General features: G+C 47.1%; 1 protein-coding gene across 1 annotated transcript in view; it reads left to right on the plus strand.

Annotated features, from left to right (window-relative positions):
- Positions 1-10,822, plus strand: part of CAMTA2 (calmodulin binding transcription activator 2) — a 15,769-nt gene extending 4,947 nt beyond the window's left edge. Inside the window, exons 6-18 of the mRNA XM_027857059.1 lie at positions 518-563; positions 1,003-1,137; positions 3,234-3,349; positions 4,018-4,202; positions 4,610-4,688; positions 4,918-5,140; positions 5,474-5,796; positions 7,033-7,229; positions 7,509-7,692; positions 8,522-8,593; positions 9,096-9,292; positions 9,562-9,636; positions 9,970-10,822. Of these exons, the coding sequence (XP_027712860.1) occupies positions 518-563; positions 1,003-1,137; positions 3,234-3,349; positions 4,018-4,202; positions 4,610-4,688; positions 4,918-5,140; positions 5,474-5,796; positions 7,033-7,229; positions 7,509-7,692; positions 8,522-8,593; positions 9,096-9,292; positions 9,562-9,636; positions 9,970-10,033 (1,896 nt within the window). The 3' untranslated portion in view covers positions 10,034-10,822. The remainder of the gene's footprint in view (positions 1-517; positions 564-1,002; positions 1,138-3,233; positions 3,350-4,017; positions 4,203-4,609; positions 4,689-4,917; positions 5,141-5,473; positions 5,797-7,032; positions 7,230-7,508; positions 7,693-8,521; positions 8,594-9,095; positions 9,293-9,561; positions 9,637-9,969) is intronic.
- The last annotated feature ends 123 nt before the right edge of the window (positions 10,823-10,945 follow it).

A 10,945-nucleotide genomic window follows, 5' to 3' on the forward strand; every position in this document is an offset into this window, starting at 1 on the left:
CATTTAACTTATCTGAACCTCATTTTGTATTGTCTGGTCTCTAAGACTGTTCCGAGCTTTGTACATCTATGGAGTTAAGGGGTCCGACAACTTTAATCCAAGGTAGAAAAAGAGAGAAAAGATCTAGAGGTCTTAGAGACAGAAAGGGATAGTGGAAAAGACTCAAGTCCTAGCTCTACCACTTACTAGTTATATGATCATAGGCAAGTGATTTCCTCTTATGTAACATATAAATGATTCTTGCCACTATTAACCTCACATGATTGTTGTGCTTTGCAATCTATAAAGCATTATATGGATGTGAACCACTATTATTATTATTGACTTTAATCCCAGGATGCTAAAATGAACCCTGGCCTCAGAGCCCAGACCCCATTGCCAAGAAACATCTGTACCTTATCCTAACATGCGTATCAACCAGGATCAGAGAAAAGCTTCAAAGGTTTCATCACTGATGAATAGGAAGATGAGGTCTCTAAAACAACCCAGGAATCATAGGAATGACCTGCCTCAACAGGCTTTGTTGTATGTGGGTATTCCACCCCTGCCAATACCACCACCTTGTGAGTCGGTAGGCTTGAGGATGAAAAGAGTAGAGTTGGGCTTTCTTAACTTCCAGTCTAGGAGATCAGGAACTCAAAGGGCCATGAGAATCACTAGGTCATAAGCCAAACTAGACTCCATTCCTTGGAAACTTTTTCTACTTTTACTCAGTAGTGAAATTGGATGGGAGTGGAGGGAGAGAACAATAGGATCTCTTTACCAGTCAAGGTGTATCAAAGAGTTCAGGCAATACCTGGCCAAAGACTTGGAGTCACCATTGCCAAGGAGCACATTTCTCCTAACATCCAGGTTTTCTGGGGCCTCTGGGAGATGTAAGGCAAAGGGAAGAGTATAGGTAGGATAAAGCCTCAGGACTGATTCAGGTCTCTGGGTTGCTGGTAGGGGTTATCTCAATAAGAAAAACTGACATTCTTCTCCCTCCCCCTTTGTCTTCCCTAGCTCATGAGGCAGGGTTGGTATCTCTTCAGGTGGCAGGAGAAGGGGGCCCACTCTCTGCCTCTGTGCTCTTTGAGTATCGTGCCCGCCGTTTTTTAGCTCTTCCCAGCACCCAACTCGACTGGCTGTCCTTAGATGGTGAGTACCTAATCCACTCTGGACATAGACATCCAGTCCTGTAACCCCTGTACTTCACTTCTATCTCCTTACCTTTGGTTCCCATTTCTTTCAGGGATTTGGTTGGGTATCTAGTGTGCCAGTCAATAAGCACTTGCTATATGCCACCCACTATGCTAAGCACTGGGATTACAAAGAAAAGCAAAAGATAGCCCCTGCCCTCAAGCTCACGATCTAACGGGGGAGACAACATGCAAACAATTATATACAAACAATCTGTATACAGGATAAATAGGAAATAATGAACAGAAGGAAAACCCTAGATTTAAGAGGGTTTGGGAAAGGCTCCTTGTAGAAGGTGAGATTTTATTTGGAATTTGAAGTTAGTCAGGAGGAGGAAATGAAGAGGGAGAATACTCCAGGCACGGGAGACAGTCAGTGAAAATGTCCAGAGTTGAGAGATGGAGTGTCTTGTTCCAGGAACAGGAAAGAGGCCCATATCACTGGATTGAACAGTATGTAGGAGGGAAGTAATGTGTAAGAAGACTGGAAAGGTGGGACAGGTGGCTTGGTTATGAAGGGCTTTGAACACCAAGCAGAAGATTTTATATTTGATCCAGAAGGTGATAAGGAACCACTGGAGTTTATTGAGTTTTAGGGGGTGGGGAGGAATGTCAGACTTAAGAAAATCACTTTGACAGAGTTTTTTAGCTTCCAGCTTTCCAGTCATGTCCAGGGCCTAGTTCTATTTTTTTTCTTGATCTATAACTGGCTTCTTCTCCACCTCTTCTTTCCTAGATTTCTTAGACTCCATCTCTAAGTCCTGGGACTTTTTCTGTTTCCCTCTCTGAGTTTTGGCTATTCCTGTCTGCAGAACTTTCTTCCTTGGGGTCTAATGCTTGGGCTATCTGTCTTGCCTCATAGTTTTTCAGAGTTCCTTTGTCTTGGTGTTTTTTCCCCATCTCTTTTTCCCTCTTCAGCCCTTCTTATAGAAAAAGGAGGGTATAATGTAGTGTAATGAACAGCAGTAGGCCTGAAGTTTGTCGATGTGGCTTCAAGTCCCAGATCACCCATTTAACTGTGTGACCTTGGGCCTCTTTCCTTCTTTGTAAAAATGGAGTTTTGTACTTTAGGTACATTATGTACCTAATAGCACTGTTGTGAGGAAAATCTTTTATGAACTATTAACGTGCTTTGAACAACCCATCATTGTTTGTGCCCCTTTCTGACAGCTTTTTTTTTTCTGGTGAAATTCTCAATGTTGTAAGTCTTGGGAATTTCTATATCCAAAGCATTGGCTTTGGAGTCAAGGCTCACGTTCTGCCTGTCTGACACCTGTGTTTCCTCATCTGTAAAATGAAGTTGGCCGAGACGGCCTCTGAGGTCCCTTTTAGGTCTCGAGCATGTGAACGTGAGATCCTGTCTTAACTCCTTGTGAACTCCTTCCTTTCTTCACGTTTGTGTTTTCCCTCTCGATTTTCTTCTCACCGTTTTTCCCCTCTGTCATTATATCTACATATCTTACTGGATCTTTGTCTCCTGCCCTTTCTCTATACTACTTAAGTCTCTGTCCAAACTATCTCTTATCAGCGTCAGTGCTTCCATCCTCTTCTGCCTGTCCCTTCCCTGCCATGGCAGGCACAGCGATACTCAGCCTTCCCCTTCTATGCCCCCCACAAGGGAAGGGTGGTTTTAAATGACTCTCCCTGGTCTCTTGTGGGAAGCAGTAACTGAAGAGGAGAGACCCTGGAGTTACCGGGCCTCATTGTGGGGGCAGAGGTAGTGTTGGGGGCAAGGAGAAGAGATAAATAGCCCTGGGAGATGAGGCATAGAGGGGGAACTGTTTTGAACAAAGTAGGAAAGCTTTCCAAAACCCATTATCCAACCCTTTGCCATTCTCTCTGCATTATCATGTAAATTGATTTGAGATCTAGATGTTTAAGTTGCATTCTTCATCCTGGCATACATTCAGGGTCCCTGGTTCAGGTTTGAGGGATGTGTCTTTCCTTCTTGGGTATCCTTTTCCTCCCACATCTTGGGATGCTTTTTGTTTCTAGTATTTGGAAGGTTGTTCACATCCTTTCCCAACTCAATCTCCTATCCTTTTCCCCTACAAGACAACCAGTTCCGGATGTCCATATTGGAGCGACTAGAGCAGATGGAAAAGCGGATGGCAGAAATGGCAGCAGCTGGACAGGCTCCTCCCCCAGGTCCTGACCCTCACCCAGTACAGGTATTTGGAGAGAGGGAAGGTGGAATATTTGTTGCACCTTCCCTAAGCAAACAGTTGTGGTGTTTGACCCACCTTACTTTCCTTCCGTCCTCTGTATCTTCTGACCTCTTTAGCTTGGTGCCCCTCTCCTCTTCCTGGTACACTATGTCTCCCAATACTACCTTCTCTTCTAAGGGTAGCTATTCTGGGTGCCATCTTGGCATGCCAACTCCTCAAACTATTTCTGGTCTAGAAAGGGGGCATAACTGGGGAAGGCAATGGGGGGATCTTCAAAGATCTGGGGGTCCTGATTTATACCAGTGAACTGGCAGTTGTGTGGCACTGTTTCAGGGACAAGGACACTTAGATGTCTGACCAGAATGGTCTCAAGAGAACTAAGAGACAGAAGGCCTGGTTTCCAGAAGGAAGTGGAAACTAAGGATAGAATTAGAAAATGGAAGTAGGAGAAGAATATCTGGGTGTCAATAGGTGAATGAGACTAGACAGTTGGATTAGGACTGTTTGAGAATTATGGGAGAGGATGTTTGGGTGCCTGAGTCAAGAGGCAGGGTTAGTGAGCACTAAGATAGATAGCTGGCAGCTGAAAGACCAGACACCTGGGCCCCTAAGATCAGCAGAAACCACGACACCAAAATCTAGGCCCTTGGATGAGGGTATGTGTATTACAGGGAGGTGTCCCGGGGCCTGGGTTTGAGGCCCGTGTGGTGGTCCTAGTAGAACGTATGATCCCTCGTTATGGCTGGCGGGGCCCTGATCACCTGGTTCACGGGGGACCCTTCCGGGGTATGAGTCTCCTTCACCTGGCAGCAGCCCAGGGCTATGCCCGTCTCATTGAGACCCTGAGCCAGTGGAGGTGAGTACAGGTTGGGAAGGGAAAGGGTTGGGAGTGGGTTGGAAGGTGGAGAGCCAGAGTAGTAAATCCAGGGTCAGGAAGAGTCAATAAAGTGGGGGGCAGGGTTATTGTAGGTGAGCAAGATGGGATTGAGGAGAGGTTAGAAATTGGGAACCAAGAGAATGTAGATGCCCTTAGTCCTTGTCTCCTAGGCTTAAGTACTCCCTAACCTGTTAATCTCTTAAGGTTTCTTGACCCCACCCATACCCTCACCCCTTTGCCCACTGACTTGCCCTTCTAGATGTCTTGACCTCTGGTCCCTCGTCTCCTTGATGTCTGCCCCTCTTAGTCTAACCTTAACCTGCACCTACCCTCTTGTGCTCTGATTAGCTTCCCTCATCTCTGTCCTTCTCTTGCCACCCCTCCAGGACTATGGAGGCAGAAAGCTTGGACCTGGAGCAAGAGGTGGATCCACTTAATGTGGATCATTTCTCCTGTACTCCTCTGGTAAGGAGACCAGATTCCTGGTCCCTCAGTGGCTACTGAAACTGGGGTAGGTGGGTGGGAAGAGGGGAAATAGTGAGACTGGGGGGTTCATAAGGCTTCCCCCTTTGAGGGGAACAGGGGCAGAGGGATATGGAAATAAAGTCATGGCCTGGTGGTTGAGTTCCTAGGAGGAAGACAAAGGTCTAGCCCTTACAGTCTATTCTTCCATCCCAAACCCTCCCTTCCCTAGATGTGGGCTTGTGCCCTAGGGCACCTGGAAGCTGCTGTGCTCCTTTTCCGATGGAACCAACAGGCACTAAACATCCCTGATTCTCTCGGCCGACTACCCCTGGCTGTGGCACATTCCCGGGGGCATGTACAACTTGCCCGATGTCTAGAAGAGCTACAAAGACAGGAGGCTTCAGTTGAGCCCCTGCCTGCCCCTTCACCACCCTCTGCCAGCCCTGACACTGGTGAGGATGTTGCCAGGGAACAGGAGAGAAGAAAGGAATGGAATTTGAGATGTGAGAGGGGAGGGAAGCCTTGGGGCAGGGAGCAGCTTAGAGGAAGAAAGCTAGGATGGATGGGGGAAATAATGTAGCCAGAAGACTAGAATGTGAAAGAAAGAAGGTAGGAGACAAGTGGTAGTATAGAAATAAGGAGTAGTAGTAGGGTGTGGGCATAAGGAGAAGGAAGGGGTAAAAGATGTAGGAGGGAACTAGCAAGACCACCTTGGACAGCACCTGCTTTGATCATAAATATTTTTTTGATTTGCTGACTCTTTCCCTTCTCTCCCACCCTTCTAGGTCTGAGCAGTGTCTCCTCACCTTCAGAGCTGTCAGATGGCACGTTCTCTGTCACTTCAGCCTACTCTAGTGCCCCAGACAGCAGTCCCCCACCTGCTTCTCTGCCTACTTCTGAGGGAACCACTGAGGTGACACAGCCAGGCCAGTCTCCTCATGGTCTCTCTGAGGCTTCCAACCTACTCATGGACTACAAGGCCAGTAACCCCAAGGGGCTTCCCTCACCCCACTCTGTGAGTGAGGACTCCACGGTAGATGCTCCAATCCAGGGTTATGGGGCCAGTTCGAAGGGAGCTGATTGCCATCAGGCTGTGGACACAATACAGGTATTTATCAAACTGGGTCTGGGGAGAGAGGATTTAGGGGTATGTGTGAGTGAGGGTAAAGGAGAGGGGGTTAGACAAAGCAGAGTGATCCGGAAGGATCTATGAAGGGAACAAGAGCTCCCTTTCTGAAGTGGTTTGGACTGGAAGGCACTGAGGTGGACAGAGTTGACCAATGTTTTTTCAGTCCCTATGAGCCTTGCCCAGCCATAAGGAATAGTGGTAGGCTTACAATAAAAGCTTATGAACTCTTGAGAATGAAAGAATGGATTTTTCATTTGTTTCATCATTGTTGACAAACATTTATTTAGTATTATATGTATTGTGTTATGTTCTGTTATAAGACACAGCCTTACCCATGAGGTGCTTACAGAAAATAAATACGGGAAGTTAAATAAAAGAAGGGTAGTATATGCTTAGTCAAATGTGGTATATTGATAGTGAATTCACAGGAGAGAGCTGTCATCAAGGGAAGACTAAGAAAGGCTTTCTGGAGGACATGATAGAACCTGAACTGGACCTTTAAAGAAGAATTAGACTTAAGGGAAGAGGAGGAGAAAAAAGATTTAAGACAGGAACAATAGTATGAGCAAAGGCAGCAATAAACATGGAGTAATGAAGAGATTAATTTGGCTGGAGTGGAAGGTCTTTGTAGGGGAGGAGTAGGAAGGGAATGGGGAGGCAGTTTAGAGTCATTAATACTACGCTAAGGAGTTTGGACTTCATTCCTAGAATGTGTTGTCTTTCCAAGAAGATTATAAATCCCTCAGGGACAGAGAAATTTCTCTCACTTTTTGTCTTCCACTTAGTGCCTGCTGTTGTTCAGTCTTGTTCGACTTTTTGAGACCTGTGGACCATAGCACACTAATGCTGTCCATGGGGTTTTACTGGCAAAGATACTGGAGTGGTTTACTTCTCCAGTGGATTAAGACAAACAAAGGTTAAGTGAGTTGCCCAGAGTCACACAGCTACTAAGTGTCTGATGCTGGATTTGAACTCAGGTCTTCCTGACTCCAGGTCCAACATTCTATCCATCGAACCACCTAGCACTGTGCTATAATAGTAACTCAGTAAGTATTCTAGCATAATCAAAGAAATAAAAAAATTAGAAGGAAAGGCCTAGTGGGGCCTCAGCCAATGGCAGTGAAGAAGGGAAGGCCTGGAGATAGGATCAGGGCTCAGTCATTTTTAAGGCAGGATGAGGAGCTGATGGGTAGGATTTTTCATGTTTTCCACTAGGTGGACATGATCTCCCTGGCCAAACAGATTGTTGAGGCAACACCAGAACGGATTAAACAGGAAGACTTTGGAAGTGTCCCTGAGGCTGGAGGCCCTCTTCAAGAACAGACTGGAGCCATGGGGCTCAGTGAGACTATGTCCTGGCTGGCTAGTTACCTGGAGAATGTGGACCACCTCCCTAACCTCACCCAGCACAGGTGACCACACTCAGGGTGGGTCCTCTGGCCATTTCCCCTAAAATTGGACAAGGAGGAAGCAAGAGCCCACCAGGCTGTGACCTAGGGACTTTGGGTAGAGCAGACATAATCTCTGGTGCCCACTCTTAGAAAAGGACCCAATTAAGACCTTGCCTACAGTTCTAGACTCCTGAAAAGGAATAACAGCTCTTTAAACTCAGTGATCAGGCAGCATCCATCCAAGGTGGGAAGGAAGAAGAGGTACCGAAATCTGATACCCTTCCTCCTCTTCTTCAATAGTGAGCTGCCCTTTGAGCGGGGTCGCCTGGCTGCTCCCCCTGCCCCATCTTGGGCAGAGTTCCTTGGGGCCTCAGCCAATGGGAAGATGGAAAGTGATTTTGCATTGCTGACACTGTCTGATCATGAGCAACGGGAACTGTATGAAGCTGGCCGTGTCATCCAGACTCCCTTCCGCAAGTACAAGGTTGGGGGGAAATGGGGGCAGTGGAACCAGAAGGGGTGCAAAGGTCATAGTGTCAGGGTTGAAGACACAGGGGAGAGGCAGATGGGAGCACTTCCATCGTTAATTTTCGGGGGGGCTATAAGGGGTGGTGTTGGAGGGGGGGGGGGGGGGGGGGGGGGGGTGAGGTGAGATATGGCTACTGGGAGTGTATGACTAAGGTAACTGAATGAGTAAAAGGAAGAAATGGGTGCCAGAGAGAAAAAACAGAGTATGGATCAGTTACTGAGTATATAGAGCAGCAGTAAATAGAAGGAAAGACAGGCATTTCAAGTGTGGGCCCTGAGAGCCAATTCTGTATTCAACACCAGCCCTAGTACTGATCCCCGTAGGGAGATTCCATTATTCTGGAAGCTGGGATGACAAAGTCCCAGAAGATGTAGATTTCTGAATGGCATAGTTTCTACATAGGAAAAGGTAGTACTCAAGGAAAAGCCAGTGGACAAGAACTCATTGTGGTCATAATTATTAGCAAGTGGTAAAGTGCATATTTGGGAGCATATGTTAAGTCTGTTAGGCCCATGCAACTCAGAGGGACTGGTCTTAGATGGGGTCTGGAGTCAGAAGTTGAGAAGGTCATATTGGAGCCCAGGGTTGTTAGTTATGGTAGAATAATTAGGTTCCAGACACAGGTTATGCCAAGGAGTCAAGGATCATTTAAGAGGACCACAGGACAGGTCTGTGAAGCTTAAATGTTGTGGGGAACATCTAAGGGATAAGATGACCCTGTCCCAGTGGGGAAATGTTAGGGACAGAAGATCTTCAAGTTTCCCTTGCTCCACCCACCCCCAAGGGCCGCCGACTAAAGGAGCAGCAGGAGATGGCAGCAGCTGTGATCCAGCGCTGTTACCGAAAGTACAAGCAGGTAAGATATACTGCCCCACCTCCAAATACACACTGCTTCCTGAGCCCCTCTTTAGCTTAGTTTGGCTCTAACTCCACTTCTCTTCCCACAAGCTAACGTGGATTGCACTTAAGGTAACTAAGGGACTATTTGGGATAAAGGGCATATATGTCAGAAGAAGAATAAGTCAGTCTCTTTTCATGGAGAGTCCTGCATCCTTGGCTTGAGAATAGGACTCTAGGTTCTCTGCCTTTTTGGAGACTCACCTAGAATAAATAAAATATCTATGGACTACAATGGATTCATATGCTGCCTCAAATATTTAGTAGCTTCAGAAACTCAGTTTTTTCATGTTGTAAAATGATAATATCTACACTAAATACTTCAGGGTGGTTTTGAGGAAAAGTGCTTTTCAAACCTTAAAACATCATAAAAATGTGAGTTATCTGTCTCTCTCTCCCCCCATGTTGTTGTCTCTCTTTTGGTCATGTTTGGTCTCCACCTCCTGAATTATGTCCTCCAGTTTGCACTCTATAAGAAGATGACCCAAGCAGCCATCCTGATCCAGAGCAAATTCCGAAGTTACTATGAACAGAAGCGATTTCAGCAGAGTCGACGGGCAGCTGTACTAATTCAACAACACTACCGTTCTTACCGATGCCGACCTGGGCCCTGCCACCGGCCTCCTGGGCCCTCAGGACCTCTGCCTCCCCGTAGCAAGTATGTTCCTGAGCCCCTCAGTTATGATGGGCCCCAGACTTCACAGAAAACTGCTGCCTTATAGTGTACACCCAACTTTCCTCTTCCCCCCACTGTAGTTGTCAGAAACCTTGTCTTCCTTATACCTAAAATTTCCCTATGTTGGGCTGTCTTTACTCTCACTGACTTGCCCTCCCCTTTCCTATCCAGTTTTCTCAGGATGGTGGTATTGAAGAGGAACATATGCATTCTCTTTTATCTTGTTAGCTTCCCTTTCTCTGTCTTTCCAGAGGCTCCTTCCTCACCAAGAAACAGGACCAGGCAGCTCGGAAAATCATGCGTTTCCTGAGGCGCTGTCAACACAGGTACCATGCACTCTTCAACTACCTTATTTTCCCCATTAATGTCCAATTTCCTTTCCCTTCCCATTGATTCCCCCAATCATTTCCTTCTTTTTAAAAAAAAATTTTAATATTTTATTTTTCCCATTACATGTAAAAACAATTTTAAACATTTTTTAAAACTTTGAGTTCCACATTCTTTCCCTTCCTCCCTCCCCCCCCCCCCCTTGAGAAGGCAAGCCATTCAATATAGGTTATACATGCGTAGTCATGCAAAACATTTCCATATTAATCACCAATCATTTCCTTCTAAGACCCTATTTTACTACTTGGCCCCTTTTTCTCTCTCCCCCATAGGATGAAAGAACTGAAGCAGAGCCAGGAACTAGAGGGTCTCTCCCAACCTGAACTGGCCACCTGACACCCTCACCACAATTACCACCTTGAGGAGGGGTGGTCTCTACAGGGATAAAATCCCTTGTTGGAATAGGAGACAGCTTCCCTCCAAGACTCCATGGAGCCTCTTCCCTCTGTAGGGCTTTCCTCTTACCCTCTCTTAAGTGTTTGTTTCCCCACCTCCTTCCAGGATTCCTGTCTCTCTTGCCTTCTCCTTTCCCTATTTTTACTGGCCTTGGCCTCTAGTCTGACCTACACCTTAATCTTTAGCTGTGTCAAGCCCCTGTTTCTGCTCCCCCTGCACCTGTGAAGGGGCTCCCTCTTTTGCCTGCCTGCCTTACGTGTTTCTTTCAACAGTCAGCCTCTGAAAGTCTCTCCCAGTTTCCCATTTCCATATCCGCTTCTTCCCCTTTCTGTCTGTCTCCCGTGTCTCAGCCCCGCCACTCACATCTCTGATGCCTGGAGAAGTCTTGGCATGATTCTTTGTCTCGGCGCCTGCACTGTCACTTCTGTATCCTGACTCTTGTTCTCTTTCTGCCCCTCCCCCTCATCTCCCTCCCCTTATTGATGGGGTCGAAAGGGAGAATGGGGGAATGGGGGAGGTGTAAATAACAAGTGTGTGTGTGGGAGTATTGTACGGAACTGTGAGGGATGGGGCTGGTGGTGCATGGGCCAATTGCTCCCCCACCCCGGGTTCAAAATGGGTGAGGGGGGCGTCTCCTCATCTCCACCCCACTGCCCAGATGGTCACTGTTTCTAAGTGTGCATGGGCTTGGTTTGTACAACTTGCCATTAAAACATCGTTGCAACCGTCCGACTTCTGCTTTTGTTGGGGGCGGGGGGAGTCAGGACCGGGCTTCGACCAACCAGTGCAAGTCAATGTAATTTACGAACTGGGGGGTGGAGGGGTCGAGGGCGCGGCTGCCAGGGTGCCCCC

Source organism: Vombatus ursinus, unplaced genomic scaffold (genome assembly GCF_900497805.2).
Source record: "Vombatus ursinus unplaced genomic scaffold, bare-nosed wombat genome assembly UNPS02011916.1, whole genome shotgun sequence".
NCBI classification, from domain to species: Eukaryota; Metazoa; Chordata; class Mammalia; order Diprotodontia; family Vombatidae; genus Vombatus; species Vombatus ursinus.